At 48.2% G+C, this 17,596-nt stretch overlaps 3 protein-coding genes and 1 long non-coding RNA gene across 5 annotated transcripts; all 4 read right to left on the reverse strand.

Moving 5' to 3' along the window:
* Positions 1 to 921: 921 nt before the first annotated feature.
* On the reverse strand, positions 922 to 3,242 carry LOC123121763 (serine carboxypeptidase 1-like). The gene is made up of 8 exons (XM_044541808.1): positions 2,773 to 3,242; positions 2,561 to 2,668; positions 2,213 to 2,472; positions 1,867 to 2,112; positions 1,646 to 1,752; positions 1,476 to 1,562; positions 1,275 to 1,380; positions 922 to 1,197 (listed from the first exon to the last, which is right to left on the reverse strand). Exons 1-8 carry the CDS (start codon positions 3,155 to 3,157, stop codon positions 1,042 to 1,044), a joined length of 1,455 nt encoding a protein of 484 aa, XP_044397743.1. The 5' UTR covers positions 3,158 to 3,242; the 3' UTR covers positions 922 to 1,041.
* A 717-nt stretch (positions 3,243 to 3,959) lies between these two features.
* Positions 3,960 to 7,572, reverse strand: LOC123121762 (serine carboxypeptidase 1). Of its 2 annotated transcripts, none has more exons than XM_044541807.1 (7): positions 5,777 to 7,572; positions 5,433 to 5,710; positions 5,111 to 5,347; positions 4,878 to 4,996; positions 4,700 to 4,789; positions 4,425 to 4,533; positions 3,960 to 4,331 (listed from the first exon to the last, which is right to left on the reverse strand). In XM_044541807.1, the coding sequence occupies exons 1-7, from the start codon at positions 6,318 to 6,320 to the stop codon at positions 4,209 to 4,211; spliced, it is 1,500 nt and encodes a 499-aa protein (XP_044397742.1). In that variant the 5' UTR covers positions 6,321 to 7,572; the 3' UTR covers positions 3,960 to 4,208. The 2 variants fall into 2 exon arrangements, with proteins under 2 accessions (XP_044397742.1, XP_044397741.1); XM_044541806.1 differs by having other exon boundaries at positions 3,960 to 4,352.
* Positions 7,573 to 7,577: 5 nt separating this feature from the next.
* On the reverse strand, positions 7,578 to 9,105 carry LOC123121765 (uncharacterized). The gene is made up of 3 exons (XR_006459842.1): positions 8,874 to 9,105; positions 7,755 to 8,748; positions 7,578 to 7,628 (listed from the first exon to the last, which is right to left on the reverse strand). It is a non-coding gene; the product is annotated as an uncharacterized lncRNA (long non-coding RNA).
* A 7,864-nt stretch (positions 9,106 to 16,969) lies between these two features.
* LOC123126344 (ethylene-responsive transcription factor ERF073-like) lies at positions 16,970 to 17,560 on the reverse strand. Its single transcript, XM_044546699.1, has one exon. The coding sequence runs from the start codon at positions 17,558 to 17,560 to the stop codon at positions 16,970 to 16,972; it is 591 nt and encodes a 196-aa protein (XP_044402634.1).
* Between the last annotated feature and the right edge of the window lie 36 nt (positions 17,561 to 17,596).

Genomic DNA, 17,596 nt, shown 5'->3' on the forward strand with positions numbered 1-17,596 from the left:
GAGCCCGGACCATACAAGGGTACTAGCACGCTTCCTCGAATGTGGACTTTGCTTTCCGCACTGATGGTCCTGATGCACCTTGGAGCGACCGTTGCGATTCCACCAACCAATGGACCGACACGACCTCATCGCTAACCCAAGCGACGAATATAAGAGGCAACAGGGTGGAGCCAACGGTGGACACCGGGCAGGCATAGAAAACATGCAAACCATCGACCGGCCAAAGAAACACGGAACGCACCCAAATTAACGCGCACTTCCCTCCCTACTTTGTCTCCACTTTGCGGGAGAAAGCATTTCCGAACCGCTCAGCGGACCGATATAGGCCCGCATCGGATGGCACAACACGTCCGGACCACGTGGTCCGGACGGTTTGAGGATCGGCGTTGAAGATGCCGCCCTAAGATACTTCCGCAAAGTCAATGGCCAATTTCTTGATGATTGCCACATCCGGACCGAGATATCATCTGTTCGCTGCACTGATTTCACTACAAAGATGCAGTCTGATTCAACCTTTGCACCCTATGTTTCCCGCCAAAAACATGTCGTTCCTAATCGTAATCATCTTCACTGCATAATTAATACAGTATAGTTTACCGACCATCAAATTCCACAACCCCAGAGGTTAGAACCAGGATGTTGTAGTTTTGGTTTAAATGGAGGTTTGATAACAAACTATGTAATGCTCAATTTTCCTCACTTTATGTAACTTGTTGTTTTGTTTCCTCCTATGGCACAACTCCTGCATCAACTTTGTAACAAATTGCATTTGGGGCATTTTTGGGTGCAGAGGTTGAAGTGCCATTTCCGGGTGTCCCTAATTGTTGAGAGGTATAATGTTTTTCCGCTTAAAATTGTTGTCTATTCTCATACCTAACCAACAGCCAGTTATAATCTTCTGCATTGAGAAACAAACACCAAGGATACATTCAAGAGCCCATCTCCATTTGAAGAGGCAAAAGACAGAAAAAAAGAAGCTCCTAAGTAAGGCAACACCATATCTGGATGCATGACACGACAGTTCTTACTTGGGTCCATATACTACTGCCCCTTTTCATAGAGTGGAAGTGTTCCTTTCAGGAACGAGCTGAACAATATCAGAGCTTTCTCAGGCTGGAAGTAAGGGACCTGATGACCAGCGCCCCTCACAGATGCAAAAACCAAACCGCCCGTGTATGCTTGAACATACCCTCCAACCTGCAAAAAATTTCAGTGTCATCAGTCAGTACAAACAAACAAGTGAAAACTGACTAGAACATGTAGTCATGCTTTACCTCTTTGTTCGCGGTCCATGGGCGCCACGGCTCCGTGATGGCGACGCCAAGGTCATGGATGGAGTACCTTGTGGCGGTAAATGGGCACACGGAGTCGAAATCGCCGCTGAAAACATATTACTATTTGTTACCCACACACTTTGGCAATGTTAGATGCGTGCTTGCAGTTGCAGTTCAGCCTGGGGTTGGCATGTTACCTACCTGAACAACCACACACGCAGCCCGTGGCCCATGAGCCATTTGAGCGTTGGCACAATGGACGCCGATGAATCTTTCCAGTGCAAGTCCCTGCACAATCACAGTAGTGGTAAGTGGAGTGAGTGGATGCTCACAAGAGTATTTATCTTGGCCCCAATTAAGCTAACTCTTACGTGCAGCCTGCCCACTTGGTCGTTCTAACATGTAGAGCCTTTTGCACCTCAGGATCGTTGAGGTAAGCATCTATGTAGTAGCCGGTGCATGGATCATACCCCGGCACCTGCACAATTTAGAGAGGATGATTTTTCTTCAGAAATTAGGTATACAAAGGAAGTGTGTTACGTGCATATAATTTGCCACTATCAGAAAAGATGTACTCCAAGATATATCTTACATAGCGGCTGGGGTAGTATTTTCCGTCGGGTGCGTCGATACAAACAGGTCCGTAAATGTCGAAGAGGAGAGTGTTGGCAGTATCATACGCGGCCATGGCGTCAGAGCATGCGTTACCATCCGACAGATTGAAATTGCAGTTCTTGGTGATGTTGGCGTACACCTCGTCTGATATCACGGCGTGGCTCCACAAGAAGTCGATAACCCCTTTCGTGTTCATGTTATCATCAAGGTATGGGTTGCCAACCTAACCAAGTAGAGATCCACAAGCTAATTTATACAATCTTCACTAGGAGATGTGTTAACTGTTATGAAGTGTATGCTTAACTGAACATAATCGCGCGTACCAAAATACCCTGTAGGTTTATGGAAGTGTTGTGGCTCAAGATGGTGGCGGCGAGCTGCGGCACGTAGTGGCCGGCGTAGCTCTCTCCGGAGATGTAGAAGGAGCGGCCCTTGTACTCCGGGAACCTCTCGAACCAGCTGACGAGGAAGAGGAACGCGTCCTCCGATGTCCTCTGGTCTCCGCTCTTGTCGTAGTCGGAGGTCGTGTTGGAGTAGGAAAACCCGACACCGGCAGGCGATTCGAGGAAGAGCACGTTGGCCACTGCACAAGCATCAAAACCTTCACATGTCACGTGTGGGGCATCGGTAGAAAACCGTTAGCGGTTGTTGTAATGTTGTGCCTCCCTAACCGTTGTTCCAGGCATGCTCGTTTGTGCTGAGGGTTCTGTTGTCGCTGTTGACGCGGAACGGGCCCAGCTCCCCCATTGCTCCGTAGCCGAAGGATGAGCATCCTGGACCTGCGTACCAAATGTAAGATCATTTTTGACACTATACGCAGGAGCGAAGCTATGTGTATTCCCTAAGGAGACACAAGTGCATCTCTATGTATGCATGGGCGAACCTCCGTTAAGCCACAGGACGAGAGGCCTCGTCGCCGCGTTGGTGGCCGCCTCGACAAGGTAGTAGAAGAGCGCGCGGCCGTTCTTCTCGTCGACGGTCACGTAGCCTGAGTACTGGCTGAAGCCGACGCCCTTGGGCGGCTGCCCCGGCAGCGCGGCGATCCTGTCGGCATCCTTCTGATCGCTCTGGTCAGAGACGGAGTGCTCGGCTCGGAGGCTACTGGTGGCAGTAGCTCCTATCATTGGCTCATCTACGCTGTGGCTACTGCTATGGGTGCTAGTCCTCTTGGACAGGATCAACTCTCTGAGCCGAGCCTCCTGCGACGCATCTGCGTGCCACGCGGCCACGCAGATGAGGAGAAGGAGACACAAGGAAGTGTTCCTCATGATGTTTTCTGAAGAAAATTAGCAGCTGTACTCCTCGCGTCCACGGATATTTCAGTGGTGTTTCGAGGTGCTTATATAGGTGTAATATAAGTGACAATGATTGGAAGGAGAAAGTTTTGACGCGATCAATCAGTCAGTGTTGAAGCCTTGAAAAGTTCTTCTGACCGTACTGAGACAAAAAGAAAAAGGAAAGAAAAACTACATGTCTGTTGCCATTGCTCAATTGAATACTGCAGATGCAGGCTGTATGTTGTCGAGTTATACTTTGTACGCAAGCTTAGAACAGCTCACAGTTAGGAGAGAGCACCATTTGGCATGCTGCCCCTGTGCTGTATGATTGTATGAGTTTCCCTATGGGTACACTCCGGTGTCATTATACGTTGCCAGTGCCAGAACAGTATTTTACCAAGGTTACACTTTGGCGCATACTGCCGTTGCTACTAGGGACTAGTCCTAACTTTTGATGGGAGGATGAGAACGATTTTTTTTGGGGGTTTTTTTTTTGTGAGGATGAGAACGATGATCACATAGTTACAACCCGTTAGTACTATCGAATAATTAGCAACACAAATCGTACATCTTTAAGATTATAGAACAATTAGGTCACTAAATCCTAACATCATCATGTTTCATGTCTTACCCATGTCCTTGTATCTTTATAGAGAAAAAGAAAAAAATCCTATGTCCTTGTATAAACTAGCATATGATGAACATTTGGAGATATTCCTACATGCAGTCCTGAGAGAATTGCCTTGCTTTCATTCTGCTCGTGATCACAAGATATTACGGAAACATGCTGTGATTAAAATTCAAAGATGTTCATCCGGCGCAAACCAGATGTGCTATTCACTCTATCCTTTTCATGAGAACAACATACAACCCTTTTCAGCACACAAGTGTTAAACCATACGACTATGGCCTGAATATGTTGTCACCTGTACTTCTCATAGTCGCGCGTAAGCAGCGATTTATTTATAGATCCAATATTCGAATCAGAGCACACCGTAAATTAACATGTGGGTGCCCAAATATCCCAATTCAGTTTGGGACGTCACCCAGGTGGGAGCCTGCCCTTGAGGAAAGAGTAGAGAAGAACAAGGGCTCTCTCTGGCTGATAGCTAGGAACCAGATGGCCTGCACCCCTCACCGATGCAAACGTGAAGCCTCCCTCATACTGCTGAACATATCCTCCAACCTATGAGCCACCACAACCCCATTTCATCACAGGATCATATCTGAAGCTCTTACTGGTGTCTATTTATGTTACCTCGAAGTCCGGGGTGTACCAAGCGCGCCATGGTGTGGTGACGGGCAAGTTGAGATCCTTGACCGAGTACCTCGTCGAGGTAATCGAGCATGTGGAATCCAAGTCGCCACTGAAGAGAAGATGATCGTTCTAGTTAAAAACGTGAAACCTAGATAGTTTGTTCTGCTGATGCTCATTGTGCATGCATAGTAGTACCTATAGACTTAATAATATGGCTGTGCGCATTATTTGATGCAGAGGCCGGGGTAATCCCCTTTTAAAAAAAATAGTAGTACCTATAGACCCATATGCTTAACCCACGTTCGACTAGCCTCCTGATCGTTGGCACCACGGAAACTGGGCCAGGGGTATAGTGGAAGGGGACGCTGAAAGAAATGAAGGTGTTGCGCTCAGAAGAAAAGAAAAAAGGTGAGTGTAACAGCAGAACATTATGCAGATAGATAGAGCATATACCTTGTTCTTGGGCAAGCTAACCAATTTGTGTTGGTTCGGGCGTGCAGAGCTTCTTGCACCTCGCCGGTGTTGAGGTATGCCTCGACGTAGTACTCCATGCACGGATCGTAGCCAGCCATCTGGCAAATAAAAAATTGCGAACACTGTGACTGTCTGACTAGCCGTATAAATGAACCATTTTTATTGGGAAAGAGAGTTCGAGACTAGCCGATGGATCGCATTATCTATCTTACATAGCCTTCGCGTGCCAACGGAAGGCAGATCCTCGGGTCGTATATGTTTCGGGGATAGATGCCGCTTATGTGGGACGCCTGCCCCAACACGGAGCACCACCGCCAGTCGTCTTTTGGGGTGAAGGTGCAGTTAGCACGGATCCCGGCCCAGATCTCGTCGGAGATCAGCCCGTGGCTCCATAGAAACTCCAGATTCCCCTCGCTATTCTTGTAATTGTCAAGGATCGGATTGCCGACCTAGATGTAATACAAACGAAACATACATATGCATGGCTACGGAAAAAACGCAATAATTTTGCAAAGTCGCATGCGAAAGGCTTACGAAGATGCCGTGGAGGTTTATGAAAGTGGTGCGGTGGAGCTCGCTCATGAAGGTGATTACGGTGGCGAGCTGCGGCACGTAGTGGCCACCGTAGCTCTCGCCGGCGATGTAGAAGTCGCGGCCCTTGTACTCGGGGAACCTCTCCAACCAGTTGAGCAGGAAGACGAATGTGTCCTCGGCGGTTCTCTGGTCGCCCCGCTTGTTGATATTATCCGAGTTGTTGCTCGCGTAGGAGAACCCCACTCCGGTTGGCGACTCCAGGAAGATCACGTTTGCCACTGCACACATCTAATCTGTTCAGTGTATCTACTCTGCTTAGAAGCCAGCTCCACTTAACAACTTACGGTTGTTCCAGGCGTGCTTGTTCCTCCTCAGAGTCTTGCCGTCGGGGTTCACTCGGAACGGGCCGAGCTCCATCATGGCGCCATACCCCAGCGATGAGCACCCAGGCCCACCGTTAAGCCAGAGGATGAGCGGCTTGGAGGCCGCCTCGTAGGGGGCCTCGACAAAGTAGTAGAAGAGCTCGCGGCCGTACTCCTCGTTCACCGTGACATAGCCGGCGTACTGGTCGAAGTTGACTCGCGGAGGCTGGCCGGGCAGCGCGGTGATCTTGTCGGCCGCCTTGGCGCCCGCCAATGGGATCGGGCAACGCGTGGGCAGGTGGCTGAAGCTGCTGGCGTCGGCCCATGGGTCGGGTCCCTCGGTTACGTCTGGATTACTGGCCCTGTCAGCTTGCCTCTTCTTGGCCGTGGACTCGATGAACCTCATGAGCTGATCCTCCTGTGAGGCATCTGTGGGTGATGCGCTCAGCAGAAGGAGCAACAGGAAGAAGGTAATGGTGTGCCTAATCATATTTGCCTCTGACTTCGTGATCTTGTGAAAGATCATTCTGTTGTGGATATATATATGGGGCAGCTCAGGAGTTTGGTTGCTATTTCGCTCTTCTCCACTCAGTACAAATCCATGAGCGTACAGCTCGGAGGCTTATGGTTACTAAGAAACTAGCAAGTTTGTTGCAATTAGTACACCACTACGTCTATTGTGACCAAACTGCTTGGTGCCAAAGTATCTGGTGAACAATGCTATATTTTCTTGTAGTGTAGCTGCTTGTTTGGTTTGGATTCTCCGAAGAGAGTTCTGAGTTTACATGGAGCGAATGGTTAAGTGAGACGATAATAGCGAACTCTGAGCGGTGGGTTAACTCAATGTCTTACAGCCAATTTACTTCGATTAAGACCAAGCCTCTGGAAAGTCTTCTTTAGTACAGATGGATTGTACATGAATGGTATATATTTTTTCTTTGTTTCTGAGAAGGAAGTGTCAATCTCCCGGCCTCTACATCCTCAGACGCACACGGCAATAATTTATTAAAGTTTGTGCAAGGCAGTGAAGGCATAAAAAACTAACAGACATAGTACAAGACAATCATAACTATGGTAAATCTATTAGTACAAGATATGCAGCACCTACGACTAAATTTACTTCTGCCGCATCCACGCCTTCAAGAAGAGATAGCGCCCTACTCACCATCGCCCATGTCCGGCCAGAGACGGCCAGGACAAAGGATTTTCATCTGGATGCGAAGACCAACCAATGAAGGCCAGAACATCGGCATGAAGATGGTGCCTTCAACAAGGTAATGACGCAAGTTTCACCACTGTTGTGACAACCAGTGAAGGTGCGATTAGTTTTCACTCTGGACATGAAGCGGTGCTCCAAGCAACATCTTCCAAACGGATCATCCAATAGTTTATAGTTGCGGAAGCTAGTTCTCCGCAAAGAACCACCATGGTGTCCACCAGAGGAGTCCAGACGTCTCTCCCGACACCTCCTCCCAACCATGCACAAATGAAGCGCATGCGCAAAGGTGTCATCTAGCCAACCACATCATAGGGAGGAGTGTCCCGCCAGCGGTGACGAGAGGGGGCAGTCGCACTAACGGATTGGTGGACGTCTTACCGCCTCGCCTATAACACCACCACTGCTGTCGAGGAGCCATCCTACTCATCAGTGGCGGATCTAGGATTACACTACAGGGGGTGCCACTAAACAAAACGCAGAGCTCAGAACTTAAGTGTAATGCAAACATCGCAAATTCAAATATTGCCACAATTATGAAAATGTGAAAAACATACAAGGAAGTTACCTTGTTTGACTGCTAGAGACTTTGTACATCCTTCATGGTGTTTATTGCAGCTGAATTTGCTCATCCATACAAGATATGAGATAATAAGTAATTAGTATTTGGCCAACAAACAATACATTGAGCATAAGAGCTTGCATAATTTTGCATAACAAGAGAATAAAAACAAGTGTATATACCTACTGGAATAGCAGCCAACAGCAGGCACGCAAGACATCAGGTCCCTCTGACCTCCATTCGTCCTTCTCTGCACAGAAGGAACAAAAAATAGCCGCATCACAGTAGTTTGATTTCCACTTCTTTCCGCTGCACAGGGAGGTGGAGTAGGAGTTTGATGTCCACTTCGGCACTTCCTTCGTCGAATCTGTCGCCAACTCCAACAACTTGTTATTGAGCAGCCCTTGCCTCTTCCCGAGTGTGCCCTTCTACTAGAGCATTAGCAGACGGTGATGACGACGGTCCTATTTTTTGCACCTTTGCTTCTTCATGCTTCCGAAATGGAGACACTATGGGATTATCTCTCTTCATATCTCAACTGTCAATCAACAGTGGCAGCCCAAGTCTCAGTAAATTCTGCAAACCAACTGATGAAAGCTGAACATACAGCACCAACAATGCCACGATTTGGAAGATGTGGGCCCCTCCGAAGTGCAAATTCTTTGCCTGGTTAGTCCTTCAAAACCGTGTTTGGACAGCAGATCGACTGACGCGAAGGGGATGGCCTAACTGTGGCCTTTGCCCCCTCTGCAAACAAGTGCAAGAGTCTGCAGCCCACCTGTTTTTTCAGTGTCGATTCTCAGGTAGAGTCTGGAATGAGATCACCGTCTGGCTTGGCATTCACCACTACACACTACTGACTTGGCGGAATGAGGATTCGGTTAGAGCTATCAAGGCTGTGGGCGCGGGAGACCAACACAGGAAGGCCCTTGCTTCGGTTGTGATGCTGGTTTCATGGGAAATTTGGAAGGAACGAAATGCAAGAATTTTTCGCAACATGGCCGCTCCAACAACGATCGTCGTCAGCAGAATCAAGGAGGAAGCCCGCCTCTGGGCGCTTGCTGGAGCCAAGCATTTGAGCCTACTTATGTCGCGAGAGTAGACCTTTTCTTTTTTCCGCTTTGCGGCTTATGTCTAAACCTTCTTCTTAATTAATGAAAATGGCAAATCTTTTGCCTTGTTTCAAAAAAAAAAAGCTGAACATCAATTTTCGGATCAACACAAGGGCCACGGGCACAGGCAACAGTTCAATCAAAAATCACAAAGGGGAAGATTCTAATGTACAGATGTACTGTACTTACTCCAGGTTGTAAGCCTTGTAGGTTGAGAGAGATGGAGATTGGAGTCGGAGAGTGAGAGGGCAGCACGCCGAAACGCGCCCAGCCGGCAGCCGCCCACGCCGGTCGCCTCCGCCCTCTGGGCGACGATCGCTGTCCCCGCCGGCCGCCGCAGCGCTGCTGCGGTGCTGGCGTACTGCCCACTGCCCCAACACCACGCCGCCGACGCACAGGGAAGCTAGGTTTCAGACTTTCAGTTCTGTCGATGCAAAGGGGGTCGATTAGGTCTGGAGGCTAGTTTTTTTTTTTGAGGCAGTCCAGCCCAAGAACGTGAAGATGGGCTGGTGGGCTTTAGGAATAGATGGGCTGCTCAATTTCATACCTCTAATACATATGGAATTCGAATTATTATTGCGTATACTAGGTAAAAAAAAACTAGGTACCCTAAAAAAAAGGATAGAAAAAACTAGGTAAAAAACCACAATTTGTTAGGGGTTGCCATGGCACCACGGCACCCTCATTGGATCCGCCACTGCTACTCGTGCCATGCATCTGGTCGCTGCCACTGTAGCTCAAGCCATCCATGCATGGGCCATCTAACCGCCTTTGTGCCAAACCAATCGGCCAGAGACAACACACCCATCAGATGAGCGACATGTCGTAACCGACACCATTGTCGAGCCCCGAAATTGTTCATGTGTTCAGTCAGAAAAAAAAAAGATACACAAATTCTACTCTTTTCCAGATGTAAACGTATGTTCTTAATTAAGTCATCAATATTTCTTCCGACGCACGCCATATCACATGCCAAATTGCAAAAGGAGTATGAGCATATAGTTGATATTTGTGAATTGTGATTTGTGTTACTCGTAGAGGTGTCTACATATGGTTGGGACGTACATCTGTATGTATTATATCTTTTTTGCTATTGTATTATTAGCAAAGACTCCAATAGGGAAGGTTCCCTGAGCCCCTGACGCGAACAATTGTTGTGGCTGGGTGACTCAAACAAATGAACGACATCATTCGTTCTGAAAGGTTCTAGCCAGCAAACGATGCTCTGCACCCTCTTCCTCACACATCTCTAGAGGATTGCCAGGTTATGAAGAGCGAATGACCATGCTACACCGTGTTGTGAAGAGAGAATTGCCATGTTGCAATAGAGAAAACTTGACAGGTGTTCTGGGTTTGCTATGTGGTGGAACACAAAAATGCCATGATATAGAAAGGAGAATTCCCATGTTTAGTATTTTCCATGGTACATCGTAGAATTTTGCCACATGATCATTGATTGCACCACTGCACTATCATGCTATAACAGGGAGAATTGCCATGTCATCGAAGAGGAAATTACCCACACTTCCGTTTATTGCCATGCTGGTAGAAAAAGATTATCATGTTATAGCAAAAAGATTTACCATGGTACGACAAAAAAGATGCTACACATGTCCAGGAATTGCCATATTACAAGAGAAAAAATGCCATGTTACGCAGAGAAATTGCAACACATATTTTGATAATTGTCATGCTATGCAGAGAAGTTGCCATGCTTTGGACTTCGATGATGTAGGTCTTGTTCTCTCCAAGGGGGATGGATGGAGCGAATGTTAGCGTCGTTCGCGCTGAGTGGCTCATAAGAGCGAACAGTACGGCCACCAGGATTGCCACGTGTCACCCCTTGAGATTCACGCGCAGGATTGGATGCACCACAAAATGTTTGCTCAAAAAACCCTTCACAGAGAACGTCCGCTCTATAAAATTTCTAACTAAAAATATGCAAATAAGCCTCCATGACACATGGGTTTAATTATTTCATTCGTTGATTGTAAAAATTAAGGTTAATTATCCTTTTGCCCTCAGTGGTGTCCATGTGCTCAGTTTTGTCCTCAGATGCGAATTGTGCTCAGTTTTGCCCCTAGTCCATGCACAACTACTATGACGAGGCCAAACGGCCAGATTTGAGTCCATTGCGTCCGCCGGCGTTAGTGGTTGTGGGTCCGGAGCTTACACGTGGGACCACGTGGACGTGGGTCCGGAGCTGACATGTGGGCCCGTGCAACAAAATCCCCAAATCATTCGTAGGATTCTAGCCGGCCAAATCGACGCCCACTCTGCCCATCCGCCGGCCGGCTGTCCTGCGCCGCCGCCGCCACCTGCGTCGCGGCCAGCACCTGCCCCGCCACCAGCTACACGGCCTGCTCCGCCGCTACCGTCCTGCGTCGACGCTCCACGGCTACCTGCGACGCCCGCCACCTTCCTGCAACGCCACGGGTGGGGCGCCCGCCGCCTGCTCGACCCGCGGCGCTGCCTCCTTCCGTGCGCCTGGCCGGAGCGCTCAAAGGTGGGGGGCTGCTGGAGCTGTTTGAACTAGGAGGAAGAACCCTAAGGCGAAATGGCGAGCAGCGGCGACCCCGGAGTATTTGGTGAGGCAGGCATCGGGCCCGAGATCCGCCGCGTCCACGACTAGGTTCCCGAGGGGTAAGTCATGCCTCCTGTTTAGATTGAGTTTAGTTGTGCATTTGAACAGTCGATTCGAGTAGGTTTGCCCAATTAGTGTGCTGATTGCGTCTCTGTTTTTCGTCGGTTAGGATGGAGTTGCGGTTTGCTTTTTTGGTGCACATTAGAAGGGACCGCTACATGTTCGATGCAAAGGATAAGAAGAAATACCAAGGAGGTTTCGATTATCGGTTGCCAATGGCTAGTAATTGGAGTTTCAGACAATTTGGGGAGGTAATTTGTAGCCAATATCCTTGGGGTTTGCTTGATGAAGTGGTATACAAATACTATGATGGGGAAAAGAAATGGGTGACAGTTAGTAATGATGAAGAGCTGGCTACCATGTTTGTTAGGCATAAAGAGAAAGATAATTTGCATGTGAGGCTGCAAGTTGATGTGCTTGTGGAGGCATTTGGACCTAGGATGACGGGTGCAACATCTCAGGGAGAACCAAGTTGTCGTAATGGCATCTCTAGCCAGAACAGTTCAGTTGGTGCACGGCGACGTGGTGGCTCGACAAGTGTGGGCAACTGCAGTAGGGTCCCCCTTGAAGTGGAGCCTGATGACTACAATTCTGGGGTTGATGAAGAGAAGCTATATTCTGATGTTATTCGGAATTTACGACGGGCACCTCGGGCTGAAAACCAAGATGGGGCTCACAATGCAGTCCGTGTGGATGATGACGCGGTGGGTGAGGACGAAGACCTTGCAGTTGTTGAATGGGACCCTTTGAACCCTCTTATGGAAGAAGGTACCGTTTTTGCATCCATGACTGAGTGTAGAAATGCACTTGTGACATACTGCATCAAGGTAGAACGTACTTTCAAAGTTGACAAGAGCGATCAAGTACATTACAGAGTGCACTATCCGACTGAGGGTTGTCCATGGAGGCTGCTCGCATCTAAAATGCGAAATAGCACTAATGTTCAGGTCAAAGTGAACCCTTTTAAGCACACATGTCAAGAATCAACCCTTAGGAAGGATACAATCAGTAGAGCCAAGTCAAGATGGGTGGCAGAAGAAATAAAGAAGTGGGTGAAAGAAAACCAGCAAGTGGGTCCAAAGGAATTACAGAAGAACATCAAATATAAGTTCAAGATAGATTACCATACATGAGGTTGTTCAATGGTAAACAACATGCTATGGATTCTATTTATGGTAACTGGCAGGAAAGTTTTCAATTGTTGTATTCATTCAAAGATGAAGTGGAGAGGACAAGTCCAGGTAGTATTGTAGATATTGATCACCACACCGTGGAGTACACATTCAGGGGAGTGACAAAGACCAGGGAATGCTTTAGGAGGGTTTTTGTCTGCTTTGAGGCTTGTCGCTAGGGTTTTTTGGCAGGTTGTAGGCCTTATTTGGCTATTAATGCCACTTTTCTCACAGAAAGGTTTAAAGGACAGTTAGGTTTTTGAAATTTTCATGAAAAATGTGCTAAAAAGAGGGATCCAAAGGTAGGGTAAACGACCTCATTTCTAAGCAATGTTTTTTTCGACCTTGTCTAAATCAGCCAAATAACTTTCCTACACATATATTCTATATATACAGACTATGTGCGCTGGTTTTTCCATTTTTTGATCTTTTTTTAATTTGTTTTGCTCATTTGAATTCTGGTCAAACTTAACTTTGACCAAGATTTAAACAAGTCTAAAACATCAAAATGAAAAACTATGCCTGGATCCTTCTTAGTCACTCCAAAATGAAGCTGTGGTGAGTTTTTTGAAATTTTCATGTTCATTTCGTCAAAACACTTCTCTTCACTTCATACAAGAGAGTTTGAGATACTCGAGATATCACATAATACACATGAACTTATCGTTTAAATGTATGTAAACCTTGTTTATCAACTTAAATCGTTAGTATATGACATAAGAAGACTATGTGCGCAGGTTTTTCATTTTTCTAATTTTTTATTAATTTTTTATGCTCATTTAAAATCTGGTCAAACATAGCTTTGACTGCTCCAAACCCCTCCCAAACCCCGCTAACCCTAGCGCTGAACAAGGACCGTCCATCTAACCCTAGCGGCGCCGTCGATCTAACCCTTCTAGAAGGAATCTGCGGGGAGGAGGGGGGCGATCCGCGAGATGCAATCTGATTGGCTGGGAGATTGTTTTTTTAACAAATATCGGGCGCGCTGGATGGACTTTTGGGCCATCTCGTTGTCTGGGCCTGAGACCACAGTAAATTGCCCGTCTCAGCCTTTCCAGGCCTCCATGCATGGGAAGGGCGGCGACGTGGGTTTGCATGCGCGGGAGGCGGACGTGCATGCATGCGAGCGAGGCGAGCGAGGCGCGCTAGGCTAGCGAGGCGAGTGAGGTGAGCTAGGTGGCCATGCACGTATTGATTCAGAGTTAGGCCATTACGACAGTGGTTCAGATTACAGCAGCGAGTCAGATGCACGGGCCCGGTCAAAGAGCTTCGCTATGCAGTGATTCAGATGCAAGCACGCGCATCATGCATCGTTTTCGTGCAAAAATGAAAGGGTGCAAAACATAACGGATACACACACGCGTCCGGATTCACACACACACCGTTCTCATCCTTTCTCTCTTCCTCTCCCACCCACAGGCCTATAAATGTGGTGCCTCTCTTCCTCTCCCACCCACAAGCCAGATCCGATCCATTCTCTCCAACTTCAAACACCCAAGCGACCGAGCCCTCTCTAAGCGACCAAGTGAAGATGGAGTTCAACAGGCCGACCTTCAACCGTCCGCCTGTCGTGCCGGAGCTGCGCTACCCACCGGGCGTGCTCGTGGAGAGGGAGCTCCGTGTGTGGGCGATTTCAAGGTGGAGGGGTTCCGTCGAACTCACCCGCGCCTTCCTCAGAGCCGGCTATGCCCACCCCCCACGGGGCTCGCCTAGGATGTTCACCCTCAACGAGGTTCGTGACCACGGCGGCATCCTCCTACTGCTCACGGTCACCTTCGCCAATCCGTTTGACGCGGGCGAGCTCCTCGGCCAAGTCTTTTGGTGCGGCTGCGAGGCCATCTTCTTCAACGTGTACAACATCTACACCAACTACGAGAGCATCTTCCCCACTCCAGGCCAGATGCACTCCCTTCCCTACGACGAGGAGGAGGAGGTGTGAAGTTGAAGACGGTGTTGAAGGGGCGCGCGACCAAGGTGGAAGAAGGAGGTCAAGATGAAGATGTTCAAGCCCAGAGTCAAGCTCGTCATGTTTTGTTTTTATTTTGTTGCTTTTCTATGTCGTGTCGTGTCGTGTCATGTTTCTTCATGTGTCCGTGAACTTATTATTATTGCCTAATGTAAGGGTACGGTGTGTTGCATCTTATCTAAGTTATTAGCGTTTATTATGTGTATTAAAAAATATATGTGCCCAAACATATCATTTCTTCCCTAAACCAAGTCATGAAGTTCGAGAACTTGTGGTTTTCATTAATGAAAATCGGAGGGGGTGAGAAGCCCTCTCTTTCATTAAAAAAACCAAGTCATGAACTAACATGCAAATTTATTCCCTTTAAATCCTAAACCAAGTGCCACTCTAACCCTAAACCAAGTGCCACTCTAACCAAAATCATGTGGCAGTGCAAACATATGTTTCCAACCCTCCAAAATTTCAGTGCAAAACAAAGGAAAACCACTCTCACGCGTGTGCAAACATTCACGGTCTCACTATGTATACCTTCCTTCCCTACCCATGTCAAAGTCTTTCCATCTGTCCTAGCGGTTACCAACGCAGCCCTAAACGCCACGAAACCACGCGGTCCTGGGTAAGAGTCCCCAGTCGCACCAATTTTTTGTGCATTTTCCCACCTTCATTTTTGTAGACAAATTATTTTTTTCTCAATGTAATGCCCTTAAAAAATGTTCATTTATTTTGGCACCAGGTGTAAACCTCTACCAGAGCTGAGGCACATTTTCCATGACATTTTGGTCTTTGATTTAAATCACGGTGTATTTGAATTGGAGTAATTAAATTGCTATTAATTATTTAACAACTCCAAAAAAAGATTCTAAGCTTAATTGTTTGGCTCTGGAATAATTCAATTAGCTTCCACAAAAAGTTTCAGCATTATGATTTACTGCCTAAATTAAATCAGAACAGAAAACAGAAAAACACGCAAGAGAACCCCCGAATGGGCCTAATTGGATGCAATTGGCCCATTAGTCTAGCCTGCACTTGGCTCTACGGTCTGAATTTGGCCCACAAAGAAACCTTTTTTTGACAGAAAGGCAGAGCAGAGAGCTGCATTTCATTGATCAAAAGTTTCTGAATTCCTCATTTCTTCTCCTTTTTTTCAACATATTTAAATGTTGGTCGCTTCTTCTCTTTTTTTCAACATTTAAACAACTTTGACCAACATTTAAACTAGGTGAATTTCTCATACAATTTCAAGCTTACAAATTCCTCCATAATTCATGCCTTTCCATACATTTTTAACATTACAACCAGTGCGATTACCATACCTACAAATGACCAAAAGTAATTGCAAATGGCTATTGGTAGTGCTTGATCTTCAAGCTTCCTAACCTTCTTCTTCAACATCCTAAGCTCAACAGCTAGCTCTCTGTCAGTGCGTGTTTCGCCCTCCATCTCTTCTTCCGGAGCTCGTGCTGCGGCCACTGCCATTCGTGGCAGCATGCACAACCATTCTTCATGCTCTTCTTGCATTTCATTCATCAGAGTCTTGGCCAGAGCATCGACCCAAAGAAAGAAGCATGTCACCTGCATGAACACCAAACAGATCAACCCATTGCTCAAAGATCCCGACCATGAAAATGGTGCAATTGCCCCGATTCTTACCGCATTCTCGCTGCACACGTAGAACGAACGATTCTGGTTCCTCGGTGTGTGAGAAACCCTCCGAACAACGCCCGCCCGGCACCGCAGACAAACGAAGACAGGCATGTCCACACGCGCCCGGCTCTGCATCCGCGAGGTGGCGCGGGAGCTTGAGGAAGACATGGAGCTCGGAGCCGAAGGGGATCTCTACGCCGCCGCGCCCTCCATGGCTAGCTTCCCACCGCCGTGCTCTCTCTCTCTCTCTCTTGCCGTGGTCACCGCTGTGCTCTCTGTCGCCATGGTCACCGCCGCTGTGTGTCGCCCGCTTATATAGCACACCCGCAACGGCTCTCTGCTGGGTCCCACAAGCCACGCGTGCAACGGTCTGAATATAATTAGCCGTCTTTGCCGCCTGGTCCCACCTGTAAGGGCCGAGTCAAAAGGTTGACCTGACGGAGACGACAGAGTTCACGGAACGAGTCGGTGCACACGGACTAGGGGCAAAACTGAGCACAATTCGCATCTGAGGGCAAAACTGAGCACACGGACACCACTAAGGGCAAAAGGATAATTAACCCAAAAATTAATGACTAAGAGCATCTCCAATAGATGGTCCAAAATTTGGCGGTCCAAAACCGGATATGTAAAATTTGGACCGCCAAAAAGTGCGTTTTGGATCTCCGAAAAAAGCTCAACTCCAACAGATGGTCCAAATTGATGGTCCAAAAGAGCAACTCCAATAGATGGTCCAAAATGATGATGTAAATTTCCTAAAACGACATACTGCTAGTCCATTCAACATAGTTCAAACATCAAATTCAACATAGTTTCATACGTGAACTTCAACTACTACTTATTCAAACTACTAGATAAACTACTCCTCATCGTCGGAGCTGCGGAACCGCACCCAGAACTCCTCCTTCGTCGGGTCGTCGCACCCCTCCTCCTCCTCCTCCTCGTCCGAGAAGTCTGCCCAGTCCTCCTTCGGAAAGGACTCGATGGGGATCACCGTCGGGGGACCAGCCTCGTCCTCCTTCTTCGGCCCCTTCTTCTTCTGCTCCGCCTCACGCTTCCAGTAGTACTCCAGCTCGGCCTGGACGTACTCCGGATGCTCCCAAGCAAACCTCGCCATCGCCTCCTCGTCGGTCTCGCCAGCACTGACGACAACCGACGGCTTCTTCGTCTTCTTCTTCTTCGTCGTGATCTCCTTCATGTTGATGCCCTGCGGCACAAGCATCTCCGCTTTCGCCCGAGTCTCGATCTCGGGGAAGTTGAGGTGCGACCGAGGCCTCTCGGCACGCCACACCGCCACGTCGTAGGCACGCGCGGCCTCTTGGGCGGAGGGGTACGTGCTGATCCACCAATGCCTTCCGCCGTCGGAGAACTCCACACCCCAGTTACCAGAGGGCTTCTGCCTCACGCCGAAGAAGCCCGACTTGCCCTTCGGTGTCTTCTTCAGCGCCATCAGAGAGCGGTGGAGCGGCGGCGGCGTGCGACCGGG

Source organism: Triticum aestivum, chromosome 5D (assembly GCF_018294505.1).
Source record: "Triticum aestivum cultivar Chinese Spring chromosome 5D, IWGSC CS RefSeq v2.1, whole genome shotgun sequence".
Lineage (NCBI taxonomy): Eukaryota > Viridiplantae > Streptophyta > Magnoliopsida > Poales > Poaceae > Triticum > Triticum aestivum.

Excerpts from the sequence above, each read along its gene's own strand:
- LOC123121763 (XM_044541808.1), bottom strand. The coding sequence starts at position 3,157 with ATGAGGAACACTTCCTTGTGTCTCCTTCTCCTCATCTGCGTGGCCGCG. Across the intron at positions 2,669-2,772 it reads CGTCCTGTGGCTTAACGGAG|GTCCAGGATGCTCATCCTTC; the intron begins GTTCGCCCATGC and ends TTTGGTACGCAG. Across the intron at positions 1,753-1,866 it reads AATACTACCCCAGCCGCTAT|GTGCCGGGGTATGATCCATG; the intron begins GTAAGATATATC and ends TAAATTGTGCAG.
- LOC123121762 (XM_044541806.1), bottom strand. The coding sequence starts at position 6,320 with ATGATCTTTCACAAGATCACGAAGTCAGAGGCAAATATGATTAGGCAC. Across the intron at positions 4,997-5,110 it reads CGTTGGCACGCGAAGGCTAT|ATGGCTGGCTACGATCCGTG; the intron begins GTAAGATAGATA and ends TTTATTTGCCAG. Across the intron at positions 4,790-4,877 it reads TTAGCTTGCCCAAGAACAAG|CGTCCCCTTCCACTATACCC; the intron begins GTATATGCTCTA and ends CATTTCTTTCAG.
- LOC123126344 (XM_044546699.1), bottom strand. The coding sequence starts at position 17,560 with ATGGCGCTGAAGAAGACACCGAAGGGCAAGTCGGGCTTCTTCGGCGTG.